At 42.6% G+C, this 27,917-nt stretch overlaps 2 protein-coding genes and 1 long non-coding RNA gene across 10 annotated transcripts in view; 1 reads left to right on the forward strand and 2 right to left on the reverse strand.

Moving 5' to 3' along the window:
* Positions 1-4,913: 4,913 nt before the first annotated feature.
* On the reverse strand, positions 4,914-8,962 carry PRR15 (proline rich 15). 6 transcript variants are annotated; one of them, XM_032483803.1, is made up of 3 exons: positions 7,864-8,962; positions 6,612-7,384; positions 4,914-6,039 (listed from the first exon to the last, which is right to left on the reverse strand). In XM_032483803.1, exon 3 carries the CDS (start codon positions 5,900-5,902, stop codon positions 5,516-5,518), a length of 387 nt encoding a protein of 128 aa, XP_032339694.1. In that variant the 5' UTR covers positions 5,903-6,039; positions 6,612-7,384; positions 7,864-8,962; the 3' UTR covers positions 4,914-5,515. The 6 variants fall into 6 exon arrangements, with proteins under 6 accessions (XP_032339694.1, XP_032339695.1, XP_032339693.1 ...); XM_032483804.1 differs by lacking the exon at positions 7,864-8,962 and adding an exon at positions 7,534-7,754; XM_032483802.1 differs by lacking the exon at positions 6,612-7,384 and having other exon boundaries at positions 7,864-8,961.
* LOC116664900 lies at positions 6,046-26,932 on the forward strand. Of its 3 annotated transcripts, none has more exons than XR_004321439.1 (5): positions 6,046-6,326; positions 20,106-20,201; positions 22,157-22,264; positions 22,931-24,227; positions 25,395-26,932. It is a non-coding gene; the product is annotated as an uncharacterized LOC116664900 (long non-coding RNA). The 3 variants fall into 3 exon arrangements; XR_004321437.1 differs by having other exon boundaries at positions 23,998-24,227; XR_004321438.1 differs by lacking the exon at positions 6,046-6,326 and adding an exon at positions 7,937-8,074 and having other exon boundaries at positions 23,998-24,227.
* Positions 23,909-27,917, reverse strand: part of CHN2 (chimerin 2) — a 268,972-nt gene continuing 264,963 nt past the window's right edge. The window contains exon 13 of the mRNA XM_032483801.1: positions 23,909-25,731. Within this exon, the coding sequence (XP_032339692.1) occupies positions 25,560-25,731 (172 nt within the window). The 3' untranslated portion in view covers positions 23,909-25,559. The remainder of the gene's footprint in view (positions 25,732-27,917) is intronic.

Here is a 27,917-nt window from a genome sequence, read left to right on the forward strand (position 1 = left end):
GGAGGACCATGACTGTTGCATGGGAAGAGACTCTTCAATTAAAGGTTGACTGAGGCTTTGCCAGGCAGGTAGTGGGAAAAGACTACGCCTAGCAGAGGCAACAGGACAGACAGAAGCCTGCAGGCCTGGCAAGGTACAGCCACTCTTGGGAATGGTCAGTAATACAGAGTAGCTGGACAGGGGTGGTAGTCTTTGTGAAGGAGTCTGACCTTATCTGGCTCAGTTTTAAACAAAGTGTAAGCTGATTTTTCTCATTTAAGAAGATGTAGTGCTTGTATCTGATATAAATATGAATTAAGTCTGTAACCTAACTGCGTGGATTAGATAAGATCTATTAAAATGGTTTTGATTAAGAAAAAAAGATGTAATAAAATAATAAATAAACAGAGTGTAGAGAAGAGTTGAAAAATGATTGTTTCCAAGCCCCTGGCCTAGAGAGGATGAATTCTTGACAGAGGACACCAATGAGAATGGAAAAGATGAATTTAAACAAGAGGACAGAACCAGGATTTGGGGCCCTTGAGTTCTGAGGAACAAATGAGATAATAGTTGTGAAAAATACATTTTTGAATAATATATATAAGGAGATAGCCTTGTTTCCATTTGATTCTAAACATGAATAAGGAGGCTCCATGCTCCCGTACAGCAGAATTACCCTGATTGTGGGGCCATTTGATAGGATGGTGACAGCACCATATGATGTGGTAGCTCAACTGCAGTTTCTCCTTCTCTCCCTCCCTCCCAGCTCCCCACCTGACCATCAGTACCTCAGTACCGACAGCTGACAGCCGGTGCCTTTGTGTTTATAGTAAACAACGAGCACTATGAGAGTTAGCTTTTACAGCCAGTTGCTCACAAGAGCAGAGTACTGTAAAAGAGAGTTTTAAAGCTGGAATATAGACTCCATCCCATCATTTTCCTGAAGAGTAAACTGACATCCAGATCATCCAAGATGATCATCCAAGAGCAAGTGAGAGAGAACTACGATCGATCAGGTGCTTTGGAAAACTTTGCAGGAGCTCTTTGCTGCCATCTTTGTAGGATGTGCTTGTTGACTGGCACTAGGAAAAAAATGAATAATCCAGGGTACTTGTAACTCAAGGAATAGCCCTTCAAAAAAAGCACAGGGAGGTCCTAGACGGGTCCCGTATTCCGTACTCAATTGGCATGTCAATCAGCTCTCAGGGGTAGGAGCCTTCCTCTTCTTCAATATGGACATTTCTAGTTTAAAGAGCAGAAATTTTTGCCTTGTGGGTAAACAGTCCTGTTATACATGTCAGAGAAACTCATGGATCTTTTTGTTGTAGGAGGTTATGTCAACAACTCTGATGAAATAGTTAAGAATCCATCACTGTGTCATCTGCAGCACAGTTTGGTTTGGAAGAATGGCTGAACTCCTTGTTTTGAATACCTGGAAGGATTGCTTATATCCTCTGTTAGTATTATTTGTCATGGTCTATAGCTGCTACCTTATCTATGCAAGTGGTCAGCTGTCCTCTGCTAGGGCAAGACCTGTACAGTTTCCTTACAACCTATCTCCTTAATGATGACCATCTCTCACCATGGATGCTACTCATTATGTGATCCAAATCTGCAGGGCCATCTTTTAACAAAGTGGTTGTGAATATGCTGTGTGTTCTGGAGGCAGGGGAAGAGCCCTGCACCTCCTGGCAGCCCATCTTCCACATCTCTGAGCCTGCTGGGAAATGCACACTTGATGGCTCAGGGGCAAGGTGAGAATGGGACCAGGAGTACAGAAAACAAGTGAGAAGAACAAAGTTGTGATGGAACAGCCAGCTTATCAACGACAAAGTTTGCCCTGGGCTGCATACTTGTTCCTCGTCTAAGGTACTTATTATGTTGACACCCTAAGGGTATAAAACATCTGTGATCCCACCCTCTGCTTGCCATGGAGAGAAACTCATGCTTATCCCAAGAAAGAATCTCTTACCTTTCTGTGTAATTATCACAAAATGTTCCACACACAAACAAAAATAGATTTTTTAAAGATCAGTTACCCTTACAACATCTAGTGAGCTAGCTTTTTGTGTATTTGTTCCTAGTCTGCCTAACACTTCTCAGCTAAGGAAAAATAATATTCTCTATCTCTCTCTTTTTCTCCTAAAAGTTACCATGTGGCCACTGAATATTAGTGCCCCATCGTCTCCCTTATTCCTCTCTGGTTCATCTTTTATTTGAAACTTTTTGCCCCTTTTTGTTATTTATTTCAAGCTGCCAAAATTTTCTTCTGTGGATCAGAGGAGAAGAACTATTTTTGACAAAGCTTCAGCCCATGCTCCTGTTCATCAGGTTTACAGTTCCCTTGTAAGGACTGGGCAAGATTGGCATTCTGAGTTCACATTTCAAAGCAAAAAAAAAAAATTCTAAGTGTTGTATTGAAGCAGAATGTTCTAACTGTATATACAAAATTAAGTTTCTGCCCTTGAAATGCCAGTCAGAATGGGACGAACAACAGAAGCACGAACACAAAGGGATGTTCAGGTGACCTGTAATACGAGTTACTGCTCAGCCACCAACTGCAAGGAGAGTCACGGAGGCAAAAACTGCCCTGTGCGTATAATTATCATGGTTATGAAAGCATTTAGTAAGTATGCTGCTAGATTTTTGTCCCCTTCTTTCACATATTTTGGAAGTACAGTATGAAAATTTCTTTAATGGCTTCCAAACTTGTGAGTGAAATTTCATTTGTAAGGAGTTTTAAGAAAATGCATGTCTCCAACCTAATTAACTCCAGATTTAATTCAACATTTTCCCTTTATTTACTATAAGTATCTTGAGGTTTAAACATTTGAAGAATCTGTATATATGTTATGGGAATGTAATTAATCACTTGTAGAGCACACAAATCCCAGCAAGACACTTCGTCAAAGTATCTCATCTTGCTTCTGATCCTTTCATCCCAACAATTTTGCTTGGTTTCTGATTTCACTGAATTGGGATTAAATCAATGCATTCCTCCCACTGCATAATTAGAACTGCTTTAAAACTATGTAATTACAAACCTCAGCTGCAGATTGTGCATTGCACTCATTGTCATCATTGCCATTAGCATGGTTTTAAATTCTTTCAGAACAGTGAGGAAAGATGTCATGTTAATAAGTTCCGCGGCTGTATGTCTGCTATTGATTATCTGCAGCAATTACAGACTTGGATGGGATCCAAAACTAGGCACAAAACCTGGGGAAATGCCAATGTTTTATGAATCTAAAGGAATTTTTAAGGGGAAAAAATTCTTTAAAACAGTAAAACCAGTGGATGAGAGAGTTAGTATACAATTTTAAAATTAGGCAATTTTGCAATCTTGATTTTATAAATGGGTACAGATCTCATCTATTGGTCTTCCTGGGAGGGGAAAAGTATTTTGGGTCGTTATCCACTCTAATTTTGATTACCTTCTACAGAGTGAAATTATAATACTTCCTGAAGGTGTTCCAAAGCCTTTTCTGACAGCTTCTGCTCTATTCACTCCCAGTGCCATGCCAGCCCACAGGCCCCTCCCTTAACCATGAACCTCTTCTCTGAGTCCAAGTTCTTGACTCCCTCCCCTTCCTTGGAGTCTAGAGATGGTAGGCCCACTTAAAATTGATGTAAAGTCTTCCTCATCCAGAACGTTCACCCTGATAAGATTTCGGTCACATATTTCCCACATAGTTCCCTTTATTTACTAGAAGTATCTTGAGGTTTAAACATTTAAAAATCTGTATATATGTTATGGGAATGTAATTAATCATCTGTAGAGCATACAAATACAAAACAAAAAAGCCTTTTCATGATTAAAAAAAAAAAAAAAAAACCTCACATACTCTCTCTTTTGACGTAACGTGTTTATAATCCCCAAGTAAAAAATTTCCTTTGGAGTAAATCTTTGGTGTGTGGAAGCTCACATATCAAATGGTAAACTCTTTGATTTTGCTGGTCTCCAAACTTGAGTCACTAATTTAAATCCACTTTAGCCATTTTCATCAAGTTTCTTTGTTAAATCTCTTTAAACAATCAACATGTTTTGTTATTTTATAAATTACTACTTTGAGAGAAACAAAAAAAAAACTATATATAACAAATTCAGAAGCTCCAATCAAGTTCTCATCTGTAATTATCTAAATATATTTTTATTTTATATATTTTATCTCTCTATATTATCTAAATATATATATATGTGTATATATATATATACACACACACACACATTTCGGTCATTATAATTTCCTGCTATGCATCTCTAGATGTTTATAAATGAGCTGAATTATGGTGGGAAGAGGTCCCAGTGGATCTTAACAACCACAATAACTCTCTTGTGATTTGCTGAAAACAGGTGGTATTCATCTACTCTTTTACTTGAAGTTCATAATGAAAGCAGACAGGTAGATTTTTGTTAAGAATCTTCAGATTGGTAGATCATAGGCTTTGAAACTAGATAAATGCGTATTTCAGACTACAGAGATAAACTTTTGAAGCAAAGAGGGTGGGCAAAAAGCCAGATTTGCACAAACTGTGAGTTTAGTCTACCTGTTTGAACAAGTATTTTCAGCCAGTTGTTAGTAAGGTGAATAATGGACACTGAAAAGAATTATTTTTTTTTGTTAGCATTGTGACTTACTCTACTCTGTGAGGATGCACTGAAGTAAAAACAGAATTTGAGAATAATGAATTGGTACTGCTTCCTCTCTTCCTCGAATTTGGTTTGTAAATATGGATATCCAGCTAAGTGGTTCCAATCTGGTGTTGGTAGTTTCTAGAAACTTTCCAGATTTCTAGCAGCTTTCCAAGAGGAGGTGTAAGGTTACGTGGCAAATGATTAACTCTGTCACCCTGGATTTTGCAATGCCTGCTTTTCAGTAAGATGAGCTTCAGTCTTGCAATGGAAAAAAAAAATACAGAAATCACCTGAAGTCTTACAGTGCAACAATTTTAATAGTCCACACTAAAGTAGGCAATACAGTTTTGTAGTTCAACATTAAAAGCAATCTTGCCTTACTTAAAATGTTTCTGCTTAATGATGCTTCCTGCTCTCTCCTATCCCTTTCCTTAAGGTATAAGTCTACAGAAGTACTCCTAAAGTGCATTTCTCAGGCATTAAAGACAGCACTGTGATTTGCTTTGCAACAGCAAGTCCTGAATCAGAGAATGCCTTCCTCATTGGAGGGGCTGCGCAATTCCAGTTGAGCTAAGGTCTCTTAGAGAAGTACCCTTCTCACTCTCAGAGGTGATGCTAGAGAGGCCACGGGAGCTTTTTGAAAAAAAAAAAATTATTCCAACTTCCTCTATGTATATTCTTTTACCGCGAATAAATATCTAAGGCATCCTTGAGTCGTGAAATATGGACCACTCAATTGACAACTTAAATTTCCAGGAAAATAAAACCTAGAGGCCTTGTGCGAATGTTCTGAATTTGGTGGGTGAGACACCAGGTGCAGAGGCGGGTCAGAATTGTCTAGGTTTAGAACTGGGGTTGGGGAGGAGTGGCGGGAAGAGAGACAGTCTTGGAGCTCTCTGGCTATTGCTTACTGTCGTGGGGGTCACCAGGGGAGCCCGCCTCCTCCGAGGACCTGACTCCCTCGGGGAGCAGAGTGGCGCGCACTTTCCTCTTCTCCTTAAAGCGGCCCGAGCGCGAGATCTTTAAATTCCGGCGGCTGTTGCCCGACTTCTCCTCGCACATCTTGTCCGGCCTGTGGGGCTCTCCGGCGCCCCCGAGGAGATTGGGGTGCTGATTCTCCTGGGAACCGCTAGTCCAGTCCGGGCCGGACGGCGCGGGTTCCCCGGGGGCAGGCTGCGCGGAAGGCTGCGCGGCCCCCAGGGTGTACTTGCTCTTCTTCCTGCTGCTCGTTAGCGAAGTCCACCAGGAGCCGGAGCTGCTGCTGCTGCTGCCACCGCCGTCGGCCATGACCCGCCCGCCGAGGAGAGCGGGGCGCGGCGGGTAAGGAAGGGCCTCGGCGGCGCCGGCCCCTCTCTAGTCCACCCGGGCCCTTCCCTGGCTTCTCGAAAGCAGACTGCGGGCGGGCGCCGAGGCAGCGGCTTGTGCTGGGGAAGAAAACAAAACTCCGTTACTGGGTCTGTCAAAGTCACGTGCTTCCCTCCCCCGTCTTACGCCCTTTCGCGCCCGCCCGCACGGGATCCGCCGGGGTCCGAGCGCTCGGAGACGCACAACCCTCAGAGGGCACCGCCGCGCCCCCAAGAGCGCAGGCGGACTAACGGCCTCCAGGGCGCCATGGTCTGGTCCCAAGACTGAGTCTTGGCACTCCCGGGCCTCAAGACCTTTGCCAGGCTTCCAGGATAGTGCAGTGGTCAGCGCGCGACGAGCTTCCAGGGTAGGTGCCCGGGCTTCCGGATTAACCAGGCTCCAATGGGAAAACGGCCTCGTACTTTCTGCTTGATTGTAGACGGATGCCCACAGGTGACCCACCCGGTCCAGAATGGCCTCCCCTTGAATGAGCACCCGGGAGGAGGGCGCCTAGAAGCGAGCGCGACCCCGCTACGGTGAACAATGAACATTAGACCCTTCTCAAACAGTTCTGAAATTTCCCTCAAAGGCTTTTGCTCCCTAGACTTCTGTTCCAGGATACTTTTCAATGTGATTCTTCAGGGGAATTTACCTGCCAGTAAGAGCGAGGGGATAAGCTCATGGTGTTTTGTTTCTTACACATTCTGCTTTTGACGTAACTTTTGCCTTGTGACTTTCAGAGAAGCGTGTCTAGACTTAACTTCCCTTGAAAACCGCCACCCTACTCTTCCTTTTATTGTCCAGAGACCAATCTTGCGTCTCTGCGAAGCTACCCCCGGCCGGTGGTTGAGATGAGCCCAAGAGGCAAATGTCCTCTTCCTTTAGTTCTGTATTAAAATATGCACCGAGTCTGTTTGTATTAGGCAGCTCAACTCTTGGGATTTTTGGTTACAAATTAAAGGCTTCTGTTCTTTTCCTTGCGCAATTCCCTCCTCCAAAGGAGAGAGCGCGCAACCAGTAACTCCAATTTGCCGCTTCCCAGCTTTTAAAAACAGCACTCTGCGGAGCGAAAAGGCTGTTTATTAGCATTTAAAGTATGATTATCGGAAGCGAGAGTCCTCTGCCCACTTTCTGTACTGAGTCTATCCACAACTAACTCCACGAATAAGCAGGATTCGCTGGCGCCGCGGCTTATTTCCAGGTTTCCGCTGGGCTCCTTCCCATCCTACGCGCCCGTCGCTCCTGGGATTCGCCGGCGTTGGAGAGCAAAACTTTGGCGGTGTCTGTGGTTGGAGTTTCTCCTCCCCCAACCGAGGGGAGAGAGCTGGAGCGCCTACGCGAGCCGCCACAGCGGCCTCCGCTGAGCGCAGAAACCTTGGCACCCGCTCCTTCCCAGGACGCCTGGAGGGCACATTCGGGCTGCGACTTGAAAACAATAGAAGAAAAAACGGCCTAAAGTTCTTTCCCTACGGAAGGCATCCACACCCTCAGGCACAGTTTGCAGCTGGGTTTGCAAACATCCTTCTCCCTCCACTTTATAGTATAGATAGGAAAAATAACCCCAAGTTACTCACTAGTGGTGGGTGTTCCGATGCTGCTTTCTGCCTTCTGCCCTACACTTTCTTCTCCACAATCAACTTTGTGTGCACAGAAGGACTTTGCACGAATTACTCAAGGAAAGATTGCAAATTACGCAGAGCGCCTGCAGCTAGCAATATCTCCTAGGGCGCTGGGGAAGAGCCCCAGGGTGATACCCCAGAATGGGCTCGGTCTTGTCGGACACAGAATCGCTTAGATCTCACCTGCTTAGGCTTCCCAGGACCTGGCGGCTCCGCACCTCCCTCCTCTTGGAGAACCGGGAGGGAGTGCACCTGGGGTAACCTGGAAGCCGGAACGCGACGTACCTCTACGCGGTCATGGGCAGGTCGAGCTTCTTTCTGAAAGGTGTGCCAGCCGAAATCGCCGCAGGCCAGCTAAGCCGATTGCTGTTGCTGGTTTCCTCTGGCGCCTCCAACTTCTTCCTGGCGCGGCGGCGGCGGCAGCCCAGGGCTTAAAGTGAGGTCGGCTCCGACCGAAGAGCGCAGCGGCGAGGGGATGCCAGGCTCACTGTCCCAGGTAAATGGCCAGGCAGGCTCTCCCGCTTAGTGGCCTTTCATTCTCCGGCGCGTTCCTTTCCCCGCTAGCGCCTCCTGGGAACCGCTGGGAGATGGGATCTCAGCTGCTCCCTCTGCTGCACTGAACCTTCCTACGCGTTGGTCCTCAGCGCGGGAAAAGACATCTGCCCACCTGCTGGTTATTCGCCAAGTGATTAGAAAAACAAGAACCTCGGGGCAGCTGGAAGGAAAAAAAAAAAAAAAAAATCCAGGGGGAGGCCACTGCTGCCACAGGTGCAGGTAGGAGTGCGCGTTCCCGCCCTCCAGAGGGAGAGATTGGACCAGGTCGCATACGTGGCGCCAGCTTTGGGGTGTCTGATTGGAGAAAGACTGTGCTGCGCCGCTCGCGAGTCGAATCCTTGTTAGAGGAAACAGGAGAGGAGACCGGAGGCTAGGAGACCGAGGCTGTAGGTGGGCTCCGGTGGATAAGTGTTGCAGGTCTCCCTCTGCCCTTACCCCGATTTCTTTTTTCCTTTCCTCTCCGGGTCACCAATCGTGGCCACTCAGCTCCGGAATCTCAGGTTTTTTAACTCACAAGAGCGTTTCCATATCCAGGCAAAATGTTGCAGAGTTGCAGGCGCCCAGATTTGAAAGGCTGTAGTATTAACAAGTTCGTTATGTGCCAATTAGGCGCTGTTCCAAGAGCTTCCTGTGGATTAACTCATTTAGTCCTCCTCACAGCAACCCTAGGAGGTAGGTACTAGTATTATCCTCACGAAATACGCGAGGAGAACTTAGCTCTGAAATGTTAAACGGTTGCCCAAGGTTGCACGGCTGGTACGTAGCAGAGCCGGATTTGTACCCAAGAGGTTTGACTCCATCTCCCGCGGTCTTAACCCTCACGTTATACTGCAGCCTGCCAGGACTGGGCTCTTATCACGACTCACTGAGGATGTGAATCTCATTCCGTCAGGTCTGGAAGTCCGCGGACAGCCGCCCCACCTGGGGAATACAAATCCAGCCCTGAGCTGAAAGTGAAGGGAACCTGTGGATTGCATCTAAGTTCAGGAGGCTTTTGCTCCCAGGAACATATGGGTGCTTTTTATTAGTTGGACAGAAAGGCTTTGAGATAGGACATTTTCACTAACTATGACAGAGGTGCATCTTTTTCAGATAACTATTTTGATGTTTCCTGAGCTCAGGGGTACAACTCCTCTGGAGGACTGGGTATGGAGCAACTGACATCCCAGCATCTTTGTTCTGAGGGCTTTTTCTCTTTTATTAAAGTATAGTCAGTTTACAGTGTAGTGTCAGTTTCTGGTGTACAGCATAATAGTTCAGTCATACAAACACATACATATATTCGTTTTCATATTCTTTTTCATTGTAGGTTACTATAAGATATTGAATACAGTTGCTTGTGCTATACAATATAAACTTGTTGTTTATCTATTTTGTATATAGTAGTTAGTATCTGCAAATCTCCAACTCCCAACTGATCCCTCCCCAACCCTTCACCCCTGGTAACCATGAGCTTGTTTTCTATGTCTGTGAGTCTCTTTCTGTTTTGTAAATAAGTTCATTTGTGTCTTTTTTTTAAGATTCCACATTTAAGTGATATCATATGGTATTTGTCTTTCTCTAGCTTATTTCACTTAGAATGATGATCTCCAGGTCCATCCATGTTGCAGCAAATGGCATTGTTTTATTCTTTTTTATGACTGACTAGTATTCCATTGTGTGTGTGTGTGTGTGTGTGTGTGTGTGTGTGTGTGTAATATTTATGTATATATATAAAACAACTTCTTTATCTGGTCATCTGTTGATGGATGTGTAGGTTGTTTCCATGTCTTGGCTATTGTGTAAATAGTGCTGCTGTGAACATTGGGGTGCGTGTTATCTTTTCGCATTAGAGTTCCCTGTTTTGAGGACTTTCTGAAGTAGTAAAAGTAGTGAAAGACATGATGCTTTCCTCAAATAACTTACAATATGAAATTAATAGAAATAAATTTTTATGGAGTATTTCAGTGCATGAAATGTGATAAAAACATGCATACTTCTTATTATTAACATCTTAGCTCAGCGTTCTTGGATTTTTAAATGATATGCACAGCAGCGTGTCTTTGAAAGTGATGCATTTTCATTTATTCGTTGGGATTAGTTTTAGAGAGAAAACTTGCCATTCTAGCACTAGAACTGGACAAAGTCATCACAGTGCCATCCCATTATAGAGACGCCACTGGGCCAAGGAGGAAGACTCTTGTCTGAGGAATCTTCACTGCTAGCAAGGGGTGGAGCTAGACTGCTACATTGTTGATCAAATGAGTGAAAGGAGGAAGATATTTAGGAAAAGAAAGTGAGTCCTGCCAAATGGCTCCTCATCCAGCATGATTTAACAGAGTGCCAGAATTTTCTTAATAAATGAACATCTGCTAATTGCTGAAATAAAAACATTCATTCCTTTCCATCACTCCCATTTATATTTAACAACTTGGAATATTTCTGTGTTTCGTTGACTTGATAACACCTTCCAAATAACCCTTGCATGAGGCAAAAATGTTTAAATGGAGACATGAGGCAGAAGGGACTAAGGAGGTGCAGAATGGTGATCACTCCAGACGGAGGGAATCATGTGTGCAAAAGCTGTGAGATGGTCAGGAGCTTAGGATTTTTAAGGAGTGAAGAGAAGGCCAGTGTGATGGGAATGCAGAGCGAGCTGAGGCACCACAGGAGACAAGTAGGAAGGTGGGTGTGACCTGACCATCCTGGACCTTGTCACTCGTAGGATTTTTGAACATAATCCATTAAAGAGGAAGGGACATGGTAAGATTTGCATTTATAATATCATGGAAGCTGTAAAGAGTGGATGGTGGAGGGGACAAGGTGGGGCTGCAAGGAAACCAGTTAGGAGTTGCTTTATACAAAAGAGGAGCCTGAGTTTAACTAGAGGCTTAAAAGAGACTTTTACAACCTTCCTTGTAACTGGGAGTACCCATGTGATCCAGTTCTGACTTATGGGGCAATAAGGAAGACTTCTGGAAATGTTTCTTCCTTGAATAAAGGACAGAGTCTTCCGAGGGAAGATCATCGCTTGCAATACCCTTGATTCTTACGGTTAAGCACAGCATGAGGGTGTGCAGCAGCCGCTGTGCATCAGCGAGACAACGGGCATGGGAATAAAACCTACACACTAAGGATGAAGGGATAGGAGGATGAGAAGTGTCTGGGTCCTTGATGACACCGGTGAGCCCCTGAGGAGAACCTTGGAACCACCTATCTCCTGATTACTGGCTCAGTGAGATAAAATAGATTTCCTATGATTTAACCACAGGTTTAAACACAGTTTTCTCTTACTTGCAACCCAAAACAGCCCTCCTTGGTACAGTCTAGTAGAGCTATAGAAAAAAATGATATTGTTCAAAATGCAAAAAGGTAGTGTTGTCACCTTTTTTTCCCCTGACCAATCTGAAAAGTTTTTCATGGAAGAAGGATTTAGTAAAGTGTTTAAGTGAGGGGAAAGATTTTAAAGGTGGCAAGCGCATCTGTAAAATAAGGCATTTTCACTGAAAAAACCTGGAGTTAAGGGAATGAGTAGAGAAAGGTATGTGTATATGCACTGATGAAAAAGCTGGGGTAAACCCCCAGTGAGGCTCATCAGATTATCTGAGGCATCATGGTAATTTGACTTTTAAAAACAGTTTCAAATCAAAACAATTAAGGCTTATCTTCCTCCATTTTTGGAACCTAGAACTGTTTAAATTTATAAAAATTTTCATAAGCAAACTCATGCGAAAACAAAAAACAAACAAACAAACAAACAAACAAAACCAGACTAAAAATCAGCCTCACACAAGAGGGTTGGTTAGTGTTAGACAAATATAGTTGTGTTCCGTCATAATTGATCTAGGGTCCTGCTGATTGTTTCTGTAAGAGGGACATGGGCTGGTCCTAAACTTCTGTGTTGGTCAGCTGGGGATCATATAGTGTAGATACATTTAAAAGTTGATTTTTTTTCTACCCAGTGAATAGCAGGTGACTTTGAATGTTTACAGAATTTAGATATGCCTAGACTGGGCAATGCTTACATTTCTTTATAATATTTTTCTTGTCATTTTTTATTTTTCAAAAATGTGTTGATGGTTGGAGAAAGGACACAATTTCTTTTTTTTTTCTCTTCTTTTTTAAAAAAAATTAAATTGCTTCTTTCTCAGGTGACCCTTTAAATACAATAAATGATTATATTAAAAGGTAATAGAAAATGAATTGCTAGAGAGCACGAATTTCATACCAGGAATTAAAATAGGAAATGCCAGGTTTAGAGGTTAAACCTGGCATTTAAAACCCTAGCAAATTTGGGATTGCGTTAGAGACTGAGAAACTGATTCTCTTCCTTTAAACCATCTGTGGAGGGAACTGGACAATGGAAAGCACACGACGAGAAAATTTAAGAAATACAGATAATCTAAATGAAGAAAATAAAGATCGTTTATATTCTTTTCACCCAAGGATAACATGAGGGTGTGAGTCTTTTTACTCTGTTTGCCCTCAGTTTTCACCATTCATCTTCTACCTTTCTTCCCTACCCTCCTTCCCCCTTCCTTCGTCCCTTTCTTTTGTGGACTCTTACCTTCTTTGAAAACTAGATATGTATCTCCCACTGCCTTTTCCTTTATAGTCACCCACGTGCTGATAGTTGAACATTTCTTTCCTTCTTTCCATCAGTGTTTTTGGATTTAGTTTGTAAACTTTTAGAGAGAGGGCATTGCACCCATGTCTGAAGCTGGAATCCACTGTTCATAGCATCTCATCCTGTACCCTGTCGGGTCAACATGAATGCACACCTAGAAGTATAAAAATTACATTCACAAAATATCACTAATCATGTCCGTTACACTTGACCTAAGCAAGGCTGGCTTGGACAGTGTAGTCTTCCGGAATTCAGTCAATGCCAGCAGACTCTTTCTAATGCTCCATACCTTCTTCCTTTGTGACTCTTGTTCCTTGGGATTCTTGGATATTATTGTACACTCCTCATTTTCCTTAAAAAAATTATTTGTAAGAAAATTTAAGATCTAAGACAAGGGGCACTTATTCTAGACAGGATTTTCAAGAGCTTAGGGACACTGCCAGCCAGGACCATACACTAAGTTCATGGCTTGAGGATTCTTGGACAATTGACAAGAGACTCCCCGGAGCACCAGCCTCTAGTCACACCCTCCAGGGACAAGTCCACTTGTATTTCCCCTCCCTACCCCCCAGATCTTTTCTATTCCAAATTAACTTAATTGTCCACAAAGGCAGGTCCTGTCGGGCTGGGGAGGGAAGGGTAGACTTTCCTTCTGGGCTGCCCAAACCTTGAGGGTATGGCCCTTTGGGGGCCTACACGTATTAAGGGAAGGATCTATTAAATGCTCTTTTTGAACGAGCCCTATACTCGCTTATAATTCTGTCCCCTTTGCTCCAGGAGGCTATCAAAACTGAAGTTGTTTTGGTGCCCAATTGTTTTCAGAAAGCAGGAGAATTCGTCCAAATAACCAAGCCTTGCCACTGACAGGATTAGGTGTGCTTTAATTTTATTGTAAATTGTTTGCTTCATGTTTGTCCCCACGACTAGGGTATAATTTTCTTATTTATTTATTGTCTGACTCCCTCACTAGGAAATGAGTTCCATTTTATTTAATAATCATTTACAAAGCACTTTCTGTGTACTAGGTACAGTTCTAATTGCTTTATAAATATTAAGTCATTTGATTCTCCTAAAAGCCTTGTGAAGTAGCACTGTTATTATTACAGATGAGGTGACTGAGACGCTAAGAACTTAAGTTACTTGCTCAAGGTCACATAGCTGGTAACTCTCAGAGCCAGCGTGTGACCCCAGGAAAACTGGTTTCAGGGTCCAGGGATTTAACTAATCCCTGGGCTGTATCTCTCCAGGAGCACTAGGGCATGTCACCAGTGAGTCTTTAGGACCTAGCAGCTGCCTGGCAATAATAGTTCTTAATATTGTTGAATGCACGATTGTCCAATGCATAAATATGGATGCTTTCTTGGTTCTAATATGACTGCCTTGTCAAAAGAAGTGTAATATAAGTGGCAATGAAATAAAATTTCCATCTGGTATTACATGTAATAATAGCCTGATTTTCTTACATCCTGAGAAGCAAGTACAGTTAGTTGGACCAAATTATCTGACAAAGTTTTGCTTTTGTTTTTATAAAATTGGATCAGTGCTATCATGTCCCTTTGAAGGAGCTGGAGTTAGGTGGTAAGATGTGGAGGGGGCAGAATAACGTAATACCAGAGGATGGCTGCTGAGATTTTATTAAATATTGTACTTGGGGGAAAAAATGAATGATCTAGAGGACATGACATTTCAGAATAAGGCTCCACAGCAAATCCTGACTCTCTCAGGAAACGAAGACAATTCCACTTTATTGTTTGTTAGAGAATCATTGATCTAAGTAAAAGTCATGTGTTTCCATCCAAGGTAATGTTCTCTGGCTGGTCACCTGGTTCCAGGTCAGGGCTGGGGCGAACTAGATCCTTTAAAAGGTGACCTGCTACCCGCACTTGTGCATTTCCCTTTTTAAAGGGTCGATTTGGTTATGCTCCTTTTGCTGGGTTACATTTTCTCTTTTGTGCTTTGCTGATGTGTCAGCACACGTCACACGTGTACGGCTAGTAGGTAGATATCTGATGGAAGGGGAACATGAGTCAGGAAGGGGATCTTTTGGTTTCTTCACATGCATTAAGGCCAATGCCAAACTTACATAGTTAGAAATCCGTAAGAAATCTCTGCTTTCCTAAGTCACAGGCTGTCAGGGGAGGTGCACCAAAGTTTTGGGATTCAGGCTTCTGCGTGGTGCTAACACAGGTAAATCTCACACCGTACAGGCTCCCCTGGTGAACATTCAGGCTCACCTCTTTGCTGTTATTTTACTTACACAGTGCAGAAGCTGCTTCAGCGGCAGCTATAAACCTTCCATAATAATGGTGAATTAAACATTCTTACTCTCTGCTTTTCACTTTACTATGGGCTGGCCCAAAAGTGAATTGTGTTCATTCCACTTTTGTTTTTGATAGCCCAGCACACCTGAAAGAGAGCTACTGAAAGTCCTACAGTTTTATCTGGGAAAAATGAAGCAATTTGCTCAAGGTCACAGGACCACAAGAGGTGAAGTTACTTCGATTTGGTTTGAGTTACTCTTTCCCTAATACAGTGTTCTCCTAATATTGCTATTTGAATCTCATGTTGCCTTTTAGTTAATCATTACACCAATGAATGTTTGTTGGTATCAAGGCTATTACATCAAAAGGATAGTCATATTTTAAAAATTCTAATCAGGTCATCGTCTTCTAACTTTCCCCCTTAGAACAACGTGAAGTCGTATGTGGTTGCTTAAATACTAAAGCCCTGTGGAACCAAAGAGCACTCAAAGCTCAGATTAACACTGGCAATTGTAATTATATACATTTCTTGTGAAAAGACTTGATGGTTGGTTTGAATTACCAGTGTGTGGCTTTGGGAAAATTGCTTAATATCTTTAGGCTCTGGTTTCCTTAAGCGTAAAGTGGGAATAATACTTTCTACTTCTCTGGATGGTCGCCAAGATTAAAGCAGACAATACCTTTATTAAAGTCCCCAGCACAGTGCCTGACACGTAAGAGACACTCAGTAAATGCTAGTTTCTCCTTGACTAATTTCTTTTATTGGCTTTGTGGGGAAGTCATGTGAACGGACTCTACAGATCAATCACTTCCAAGTGCTTTCTAAAAATAATGGTGGAGAGCCTCAGAGTTCACTGTCATTACTGTTGGTTGGGGCCCGCTGGTTTTCTCCCAAGAACACAGTGTTAAATTTTACTGGCGAGTATTTAGTATAGGCAACAGTTTGCTCTGAACTGAACTTTTTTCAGGAACACACTTGATGAGTCGATCAAATCAAGCAGAAGTTTTCTGTCTGTGATTCAAGAATGCTCTTCATCCTTTCAGCACTGAAATTGCATTACCTGTCATTAAAGGAGGAAGTGTGCTCGGTTAAGCTTGAGAGCAATGTTACCAGAAAAAGGATTAACAAATCATAAGACAGAATCCTTAGAAGTAAGGTCACTACCAGACTGTGGCTTAAGGCACCAGCAAGGAATATGTTTCATATGTGCTGCCCCATTAGTTCCTGGAATCTTAATATGTAACCTGCATTACTGAGTCAGACCCAGAGGAGGGAAAGAACCAGAGCATCGTGTCTCCGCTCTGTAGACCACATGGCACTACTTCTTGTTTTGGGGAATCAGTCTTGTTATCAATTTTTTTTTTTTTTTTTTGGTAGGGGGAGGTAATTAGGTTTACTTATTTATTTATTCTCAGAGGAAGTACTGGGGATTGAACGCAGGACCGCATGCATGCTAAGCATGAGCTATACCCTCCCTCTGGAAATCAGTCTTTATTTTATTAAAGTAACGTATGCATACAGAATTTAAAAGTCAAATGTTATTAAGGGGATTAGAACAAATCGCAGGAGGCGTTTCTTACCTCATTTCTTCCCCTTGTTCTCTTCCCCAGTCGCTTTCAACAGTTTTGGCTTTTTATTCCTGCTATGTGCACATCTCTATATTTCTAAATAATATGTGTATTATGCTCTCTTTTGATTTATCAGTATTTGACCCCTATTAATTTCCTATTATGGTAATTGAGGACTTTGTTGTCTAATACCACCCTGCCTTCTGCCTCTCCTCTGCCATATCCCTGTAGGGTCATCTTACAGCCTTTGTTTAACTGCCTCTTCCCTGTTGGTATCAGTGTGCCCATGTAAATATTGTGCAGGCTAAGCATTATAGCATACTGAGCATTATATTTCCTTTCCTCTTTTTTGTCTTTTCCTAAAGTTAATAATAGCGTCTCCCCACCCACTCCCTGCCCCCTCCAACCCTACCAATCTGGTTTTGGTTTTTTCTGGTCCTATTTCTAATTCTTTCTACACTTTTCAATGGCATCTTGGTACACTTTTCTACAAGTGCGATTATATCAATATGTATGTGTTCCATTTGGTTTTCCCTAAAAATATCACTACTGGACACCTCCTCTTCCTTCCATATGGACTGACCTCTCTCTGGCTGGCTGCACAGCCCCCTCCTGGGGATACCTTGAGTTGGATTCCCCATTTCCTGGCTTTCCAGTCTCCTTCTTTCTTGGTGGACTCTGGTTTTGATGGAACACATCTTTAGATGGTGCAGGAGCAGAAGGTATGGTGGTGGCCATCCTCAGTGTGGCTGTCTCTTTAGTCACAGTCTGGACTGTATATCATCCATTCTGAGCACACAGCTATCCTCCTGGGATCTCTTTTTTTTTACCCTTATTCTGAACAGTCCCTTTGTGCCAAAGGTACAAAGTGCTCCTTGACCTAAACGTCACACAGTGTGCTATAATTAATTCAAAACGGATCATGGGTTTTAAACGTAAAACTATACGACTTTTAGAGTGAAATACAGAATGTCTTCAGGACCTAGGGCTAGGTGAAGAGTTCTTAGACATGGCTACAAAGCACAATCCAAAAAATAAACTTACGAAGTTGGACTTCATCAAAACTGAAAAAATACTTTGGCTCCACAAAAACTTTGTTAAGAGGATATAAATACAAGCCAGAGACTAGGAGAAGATATTTGCAAACCACATATACTAAAATGTATAAAGGACTCAAGATTTAACACAAAAATATCCGGTTATGAAATGGGTAAAAGACATAAACAGATGTTTCATTAAATTGGAAATACAGATGACAAATAACTACATGAAAAGATGTTCAACATCATTAACCATTAGTGAAATGCAAATTAGAAGCACAATGAAGTATCAATATGTACTTATCATAATGACTAAAATAGAAAATGATGACACCGAATGCTGTCATGGATGTGGAGAAACTGAATCACTTACACATTGCGGGTGGGAATGTGAAATGCTCCAGCTGCTCTGGAAAACAGTTTGGTAGTTTCTTTAAAAAAAAGTAAACATGCAAATATAACCCATCAATTGCACCCTTTCCAAACTGGAAACAATCCAAGTGTCCTTCAGTGGGTGAGCAGCAAAACAAACCATGGTAAATCCATACCATGGAATACTCCTCAGCAATAGAAAAGGATGGCTTACTGAATCATAGGAATCATTTGGATTTGTTGACAGATAGCTTTTGAAGGTGGAGTAGATGTGATTGCCTACAGAGAATGCAGGGCGAGAGGCAGCCTTGGTGAGCATTCCGCGGGACTCGGGCAGTTCTAGATGGAGAATGGGCAGAGAAGCCTGAGAAGACTGGGGAGAGGGTGGTGTCACAGCAGCCAAGAGAGAGGAATTTGAGAAGAAGGGAGTGGTCAACTGTGCCAGCAAATGAGAAGCCAAGGAAGCAGAGACCCGAAGGCGCAGTGAGGGGGTGGGGCTCCAGGGAGAGCACTCTGTGGGGAGCACGGACACCGAGGCTGGGCCTGGTGGTGTGACAGCGCCTCCTACACCTGCTCCCGCGCCACCTGGCCTCAGCGAGAACCAGTGAGGTTGTTGGGTCAGGCAGGCAAGCAGGCGTTAGTTTTCAAGTTTCAAAGGGGAGAAACCTGAGGCTCAGAAACGCTGGAAGCCTTAATCTGTGACCGAGCCAGGTCTTGTGGCTCTTAAGTCAGTGCTCTTGTCGGGCTCGCATGCTGCCTTTCCGCCACATCACAGCCCGGGGCAGGTGGGGCTTGGCTGTAAAAACTGCTAAAATCCTCATAACTCCCTAATCTGGTAGGCAGCAATAAGTAATGATAACTTATAACTGTGAAGAAAGGATATTAATGGTCTAAGAATTGTCATAAAAGTTTCCCATCACTGTTGAGTTTTTAGACAAACATTTGTCTTACTCTGTGCCCCAAATACTCTACTGAGTGCTGTACATAGATTATCTTAAGCCTCACAATTACTTCATGGAATAGGTACCAATACTAGTCCATTATAATGACAAGGAAACTGAGGCTTAAGAAGTAAAGTAACTTTCCCTAAGTTACACTATCAGAAAGTGATAAGAGCCAGGATTTAAACAGAAGGGTTGCAGCCCACAATTGAAGTTGTGTCCTGGGCAATTGAACTAGAGACTTAGATCTTCAGATTTTGGAAAATGAAATATTTTGAGGCTTAATCATTCCTCCTGGATTGAAGGAGAAAGAATATGGTGAAGATTCGGTGGGTTAAGGATAACTAGTTCCAAGAAAGCTTCAATAACAGATGGGTTCAGATATTGGGCAGAACTCCAAATGGTGGTCAAGAGTCAATATGCATTTTCAGATTCTTTTGCTTCTAGAATCTCCCCCTCCTCCATCACACCAAAATACAGGATGTTTGAGTATTTGTAGGATTATTCTATTAGTTTAGAAAAGGTTTGAGCACCTACTCTATGCTAGACACAGCGTCAAGTAGGGTCTGGGGTAGAGGGGTGAGCAAAGTAGACCAGCTTCCTGCCCTCAGGAAGCTTGCAGTTTAGATGGTGTTCTATTAGAGGCAGAGTTGGTTCTATGGTTATGGGGGTGAGAGGCCTTTAGGGACCTTGGTCTACAGGTGTGGAAAGTCTTATTCAGCTCCCCATTGCTACAAATCCATTTCCCCTTCTTTGTTAGTAAATCTTGAATTTCTTCAGGTATCCAAACTCCTTGAAGAGGGTGGATTTATCCCCAGTTTAGGTGAAACCCTGATTATTCCAGACCAGCTTCTCAAATTATCCTGCATTAGAATCACCTGGAAGTCTTGTTAAAAATGGATTGCAAGGCCCCAGCCCCGGATTCAATGAATCAGACCTGAGAAGTTGCATTTTTAACAAGTCCCAGGTCATGATGTTGCTGGCTAAGGGACCATATTTTGTGCCACATGGATCTAAACTAATCATGGTAATCTCATTCCCCTGGCTAATGACTAGTTTAGCCATAAGTGTGCTATGCATTCTGGCCAAGGAGTTGTGAGGGGATGTATGTTGGGGAAAGATTTCCTGGCTGTTAAATGGGACTCACAGGAAGAGAAAGACACTGTCCTGCTTCTCTTTGCAGCCACCTTCCTATATGATGTTTGTCAAAGCCAGAGGGAAAAGCCAATAAACTGAGCACGATGGAGCAGAAAGAAAGACAGCACCAATCTTGGAGATGGTGAGATCTTGTTGAGATGTCCTTACTGTTTAAGCCCTTTGCATTATAGTTTCATGTTATGTGCAATACACACTTTCCTGACTGATGAATCTATGTTTTTATAAGTTAATGATCATTTCCTTATTATCTGAAGTCAGTAATCCATGCTCAAGCAACAGTCCATATGGGCTGCTGGCAGTATATTGACCTTGCCATGGATTTGGGACTTGGGACCTTGGGACTGTTCCTGACTGTTCCAAGGTGACCACCTTGACCATTCCAAGAGCCATGAACCCGTTGGCCCATAAAAACCTCATGGGTTTTTAGCATGTGACCCCCTGGAAAAGAACCCCAGTTCCCCCACTCCTCCTGCCCCCCAAATATACACTTATTCCTATCTAATTTTGCCTGTTCCTCAGACTTTTATTCTTACCCAGGTACCTATTATTGATCCCCTTTATTTCAGCTATCTGTACAGTCTGAGCGGGTCACATCTACCAGCTCATCCCTCTCTTGAGCTCCAAAACCATGTGTCCAACCATCTACAAGATATTTTTATGTGGTTAAACCATTAGCACCACAATGCATCCTGCAGACTGCATCCACAATTTCTCCCTGCTGAACCTGCTTTACTTCCTACGTTTTAGTATCTTCCTAAATATTCATTTAATTGTAAAAAACTGGAAGTGGGGGTGTCACTCATGACTCCTTCCTTTCAATTCTGGCATCAAATCAGGAAGTGCTGACAACGCCCTAAACCTCTCTCTTATCATGGCTTTTCTCCATCCCTCCAGTTGGAAGCCAAGTTCAGGTAATATCTTCCTGATTAGCTTCTGTGTCTCTGATCTTACATCCTCTGGACTATCCTCCACGTGTCACCAGACAGCTCTTTCTAAGCTTGACTTGTACTTGACACACAAGGTTCCTTATTCCCTGGCACAACTCTGCTTGTTTAACCTCCTCCTCCTTCACATTTCATGTTCTGGTTAAAGCCAATTCTACAGAGCTCTCTGAACTTCCTTGCTTTCGTGTGTCTGCAGTTGGCACCTATGTACTCTGCCTGGGGAGGCCAGGTCAAGTCTGAGCAGAGAGTAAACCCTGAATTGAGACTTGCAGGATGGTGGGCATGGCCGGCATGTGGCATCCACAGTTCCTAATCCCAGGAGCTGGTACTTCGGTGGGAGACCCATGTACACACAATCACAGGACTAGTGTGGGATTAGAAGTAAGTACAAACTGCAGTGGAAGGCAGTGAAGGAGGTCCTTGGGTATGATGGTATCTGTTCAACTCACGGAAAAAAAAAGTGACCTTGGCTCGTTTGCATTTACAAAGCATCTAACTAAACAAACCCCTCCAAAGCACAGGGTCTAACACAGTGCCTTGCACGTAGCAAAATACCTCGAAATGGAACAAAGAGATGGGTTAGGACTTTGTGAAACAAACCTGAAGACAAGGGAAAGGGTCTTTCCAAACCGCATTCATGAGCCCCTCTATATTTGATTACATTAAAGTGGACCTCACTTGCCCTCTCCTGCTCTCATCTCCCCCCCGCTGCATACCCCAGAGAACCCCGAATCAGGCCTCTCCTGTATTTCTGCTCTGTGTCTTGGGCAGTCCCATTCAATCCCATGGTTCCAGTTGTTACCTCTCATGTCCCTTCCAAATCCTTACCTCCAGCTTGGTTCTGTTAATGCTGTTGAGCATGAAATATCTCAGTCTGGACATTTCACAGCTGTCTCTGTTTCATCACGTCCAACACGGAACTCACCATCTCTCTTACTTTCTCTACCCCTCCTCAAGAACTGCTGGCTCTTTCTGGGTCCATTTCAGAAAATATTATCAGGTTGTTAAATTAAGCACTGTGAGAGTCATCTTTGATTCTTTAGTCCAATCTGTAATCAATTTTTTCAACTCTACCTCCTAAATATAACTCAGTCCTGTCTGTTTATCTCTGCCTTGCTACCACGTGATCCAGGCTTCATCACTTTAGTCTTATAATGACAACGACACACATCTATGTGACCCCCGGCGTCGACTCTCACCACCCCTACCTGTGCATATTCTCAGATGGAGCCACACTCAAGTAAGTTATCTTTTAAAAAAGTAAACTAGATTGTGTCATTTGTTTCTTAAAACCCATTAATGCTAAACGCAATGTGGTGTCCTCGATTGTATCCTGGAACAGAAAAAGGACATTAGTGGAAAGCTCATAGAATCTGAAAAAAGCCTGGCGTTTACTTAATAGTAATATACTCACGTTGGTTTCGTATTTTAATAAATGTACTGTGGTTATATAAGATGTTAATATTAGAAGAAAGTGGGTGAGGAGTACACAAGAACTCTCTGTAGTATCTTTGCAACTTTTCTGTAAATATAAAACTACTCCAAAATTAAGTTTATTTAAAAAAAAATTAGTAGCACCAGACCTCCTTAACATGACCAGCTTTCTCTCTGCAGCCAAACTGAACTTTTTATTTAATTCTTCTAGTGAGATAAACCCTTTCCTTGCCAGTATTCACAGTGTCTGGCCCATTAATAAGTGCTTGATAAATATTTGTTGAAAATTAATGAATACTACTTTAAAAAAAAATCAAAAGACTGACTATACATTTGGGGATTGATAGATCTTGGGAATTTGTAAGCTACCTGAGTTGAGTTTTCAGCTGGAGGCAGGACAGCCCAGGCAATATGCCTGTGTGGTCTTTACTTTCCTTAGTTTCTCATATCTCCCCTCCCTCGTCCCTTCCAGGCTGCTGCCCTTGAAACTCTGCACCAGCCACAGGTGCTTGGAACCCAGGTGCCCATTTATGTTCACAGGAGAAAGAAAAGGGTCTTTCCCCACTTACACTGCCCCTATCCCACCTCCCACAACCCACTTGTGGATCATTTAATGGTGGGTTCTGGAAACAATGCTGCCTCTTTTCAGGTCTAACTGCTAGAGTTATTCCAATGGCAGGAATTGCAAGCCAGGTAAGAGGAGCCATGTCAGGCTGCCAGATGGTGGGGAAGATAGCATGGGTGAGCAGGCTTCAGACTAAAGCACAGAGGAGGGGATCAGGTGTTGTAATCACATTCGAGAAAAGGAGTCAAGTGACCCTCATTACACATTATAGAGCCGTGTTGCAATAATACGCCTTATTATTACTTGGATTTAAATTGGGACAAATCCTTTTCTCTCATGCGTCTTCCTTTCCACCCCATGCTATATCCTTCCCTCTCTTAAGTCCTCATTCTTAAAATAATGATGATGATAAGAAATAACTATTGCTAGTTACTTTATATCATCATTTCATCTAAGGTGTCCCAATCAGAATCTGTCTCCTAGTTTTTCAGATGAGCAAACTCATTCCCAAGGCAGCCGGTAACAGGCAGATTTGCTATTCAAACGTGAGTCTTTCTGGCTCCAAAACTCTTATCTTGCCCTCCTGCACGTGGCCTAGGGTGATCTGTTCTAAACACCACGCCTCTCAATGAAGGACGCAAATGTGACGGGTCTTATAGAAAGGGAAAGTGGAGCACTGGAAGCTTAAACGCAGGCAGGCTCCCCTGGAGGAGGGCTAGGAGGCGGGGACTCTGTGACATGCTTCTGTCTTCTCATCGTGTTTTGGTGATGACAGGAACTTTGTTGGCCAAACTCCATCTGGGAGCAATGTTTTGAATATTCTGCCCCAACCCCATCCACTCCCCAACACCAATTTCTTTTGCGTCTTCCAAAATGATAGACAGAAGAATTTAATACATTTAATGCTTTTCCTTCCATTTACACTATCATAAATTACAAAGTATTGTTCACTTCACAAAATAAAACCATTTCAGATAATTTTTTGACAGTATCAAGAAGTACATAAGCTACAACAAACAAATCTGTACAGTCGGGAGGAATGATAATAGAAGGAACCAAGCAGAACCGTTTTGACCCCCGTGTGCCGATGGAGTCCATCCCTATAGCCCTTGGGATTTTCCAGGATGTCAGCTGCACCGCCCTCCCCGCCTTCAGCTCACTTATCACACAGTAATGCTCTTCTGGTCACTCCAAAACAAGACTGGTGAGTAATTACATGAATCATCTTAGACAATCAAAGGAAAAGACACTGTAGTTGGATTTAAGAAAAAAAAAAAGAACAACCTTAGATTTACAGTTTTTGATGTTTTAAATATTTTGCCTATATTACAAAATATAGAAATCTTGGTGTGAAAGCTCATGCTGAGATAAATATAACCAATGAGATAGAACTGTCGTAATCAAATCATATTAAATTATTATCCATCAGAGCTATTTTTATCAAGGAGGAACAAATATTTGTAAAAATCAAACTTATTCATTCTGACTTCAAAAAATAGGCTTGTTTACAAAACAAAAATGAAAAAAAATCAACAATTCTGCAGATTCACTTTTCATAATTACAGAAATGTGGCAAAAGTACAACTTGCCATTAACAGATGAATTCAGAGTGCTTGTCTGAAAAGAAAAGAGGAAAAGTGCTAACTTTTTACGCGGCCCAGACATAACCAGTGTTCCCAAATCATTTTACGTAAAATAACCACATTCTACATGTTCTGGGATGTACACACAGGATCTGGAAAGACTATGACCAATTCCAAAACGTACTTTGGGATTTCACACAATTTGTATGGAAAGAAAATTGGTGATGTTTCAGACCATCTTACAATTGCTATAAACATACACCATACGGTAGCAAAATGCCAGTGCTCAACAGCAGAAACTATCAAAAGCAGGGCCACAGATGGGAGGTGAAATTTCATTGCAAAGCACTGATAAGGACAGAGGTATGTCAAGATAATACTGCATTCATGGTAAACTTTTTCAGGGATCACAGCAAGAAGGCAGGACAAGGTACACAGGGTAATAATCAATGCACTGCATTGAGTTCTATTTGCTAAAATAAAGTAACATTCTTGCAGCTAAAATAAAAATACATTTTACAATATAAGTTTCATTTAACATTTAACATATAGAATTGTCTTTTCTTTTTTGTAAGTGGAAAATGTATAACTGTATCAAGTACCTCTATGAATTAAGCTCCCTTTTATTACTGATAAGACTGAAGTTTAAAGGTCTACATTTTTTTTTAATAAGTTAAAGAAAGATTTATTAATCACTCTTCCAGCAAAACAGACAGACATACGAGGCACGGCAAAGACCAGAGGAGAGGGCTTTTTCTCACCCGCATCTTTGCTGTTCTCCCTTCTAGGGGCCAGTGTCTATGAGACACAGCAGCCGACCTGGCAGTCCACTGCGGTCCAGGAAATTCTGTCACTTGTTTGGAAAACAGAACCAGTCTAAGAAATGGTTTTATTTCTTTAGCCTTATCAGCTTTAGATGGGGCTGGGGCCATTCAGTTCATTTCCCTGGTGGCTTAAAACAAAACATCTTCGTTTTCTATTAAAATCTGCACAATCAGCTTTTGGTACCGCATGTCATGGAGGGTGGTGAGGGTGCTGTCCTCAGGGGGCCTCATCAGAGTGGGCCCGAACACGATCCCCAGATTTTCAGCATTCATTAAATTGTCCTTTTCATTCAGAGTCACCCTGCAAGACAAACATACACAGAGACCTTACACGGGCTTGCTGGTGGATTGGTGTACTGATTATGTACCCCAAGAACGTCTCCGGTTTGGGAATTTTCCAAAGAAAACTGAGAATTAGTATTACAGAAAAGTATTTTTTAAAAGGTAATTTTCTGATTTTTTTTTTTTTTTTATTAGACTGTTGGCATAGCTTTCAGCCAGGGGACGTGAACTGCTAAGTGAATCTGGTATAGGCAGAGTTTTCAAAATTATAAAATCAATCCTTCTCACTAAATAAATGTGGAACTCTCACTGAGGGAACATCATTGGTTTGAAGGGGCAGTAGGTTATTAGGTGGTCCATAGTGCATTCAGATTTTAGTCTAGGCTTGTATGCAAGTTTTTTTTTTTTTTCCTCCCTCCTGTCGCTTTCTGCTGGTCTGTATGCTGACAAGCCAGGAGGCAGAGGGCAGATTCCCTGTCTGCTGGCAGGGCTAGTGCCCGAGGAGAAAGGTCACATGGAAGATGGGGCTGCTACGAGTTTAGGAATAGCCAAGCCATCATCACGGGACTGGGGAATAGCTGGAATGTGGCCAAAGGGGAAAGCAGTTGACATTACTTCTAGTTCCCACAGGATGAGGTCTGGAGCATTAATTATCGTTGGAATTCAAAATCATCATTTCAACATCCAGATAAGAACTGCAAAGCCTTTAAGAATGAACTTCAAAGTTGGCTTAATACCTTTCTAGTAGAATAAAAAGATAATCTCCCAGATTCTTGCTTGAAGGAATTTAGGTTCTAGAATGTTCAAAACAGATCTAAAAGGGAGTACCTTCTCCAAAGAAGAACAAAATAGGACTAACATATGTTTAGGTTTTGCACAGGAGATCATCCCTTCGTGTCTATTCTCTCGAAGCTAATTAAGACTAGCCATTTAGCATTATTGCAGGAAGGTCAGCTCAACTTGCATGATTTTCATGTTGCAAAGCTAAGAGGGAGGTAGAAAGAGGACATTCTTTGCTATTAAACTGATCACAACCTCCCATTAAGTCAGGCACCACATCTGACCAACTAAGATGGTGAGCAAGCCCTCCATAATAAAAATACTATGTAATTGGCATTTAAGATTCAACTGGGACATGTCAGCATTTTGTCCTGAAAATGTTACTTTGCCTTCCAAAGTATAACAATTGGACACTGAAAGAAATAAAGCGAATTGAAAGCTGGGCTAACATTCAAGTCTATTTTTTAATCCAAAAATTACTGTACTCTGAAATTCAATAAATTAAAATGGGAACCTTCTGAGCTAAATGTTACATCTCTGATCACCTTGAATAAGCAACTAGTATTTATATGTTTTATAAGGTTTCTACCTTATAAAAAAATAAAAACCTCAATGCCTTGGTGTTTCTGCAGTATTCTCAACCTGCTTTCTTTCACTTACTGAATGGATCTGTAAGTTGGTCAGTACAGAAAATTTTTGGTTTATTTTATCTAAGAATGGACTGTTGCCATGTATCTTCCAAAAACACAGAGGAAGGCACACAGAAGTGCCTTGATGCCGCCAACATCTCAAAGACCAACTCATGGACCTCATTATACAAGTATGGGGAAGGAAAGAGATCCATGGTTTAAGGAAAAGAGTCTGGAACCAGAGGCTTCTGTATTGTGTAAACACCCACCTCCATCGGTCTCACATGCTCTCACACAGACAGCCCGGTGTGCAGCCCTCTGTGGCAGGCACCCTCTGAGATAGGCCCCCAGTGATCCTGGAATTCATACCCTTTTGTGATCCCTTCCCCTAGAGCATGGGCTGGACCTAGTGACTTGCTTCTAACAAACAGAGTACAGCGAAAAGCGATGGGATGTGACTTCTGAGGTTAGGTTACAGGAAGACTGTCTTTCACTGTGGGTGTTCTTGCTTGCTTGCTATAAGGGAAGCCAGCTGCCACTTGGGGAGCTGCCCATAGGGAGGCTCAAATGGCAGGGAACTGAGGGTGGCCTCCAGAGAACAGTCAGCAAGAGAGTGCGGCCTCCAGTCCAATAGCCTCAGAGGAACTGAATCCTGCCAAAAACCATGTGAGTGGTCTTGGAAGTGGATGCTCCTTCACTCAGACCTTCAGATGAGACTGTATCCTGGCTCTCAGTTTGACGGCAACCTCATTATAAACCTTGACCCAGAGGCACCCAACAAAGCCAATCTGGATTC

This window comes from Camelus ferus, chromosome 7 (assembly GCF_009834535.1).
Source record: "Camelus ferus isolate YT-003-E chromosome 7, BCGSAC_Cfer_1.0, whole genome shotgun sequence".
Taxonomy (NCBI): Eukaryota; Metazoa; Chordata; class Mammalia; order Artiodactyla; family Camelidae; genus Camelus; species Camelus ferus.

Excerpts from the sequence above, each read along its gene's own strand:
- PRR15 (XM_032483803.1), bottom strand. The coding sequence starts at position 5,902 with ATGGCCGACGGCGGTGGCAGCAGCAGCAGCAGCTCCGGCTCCTGGTGG.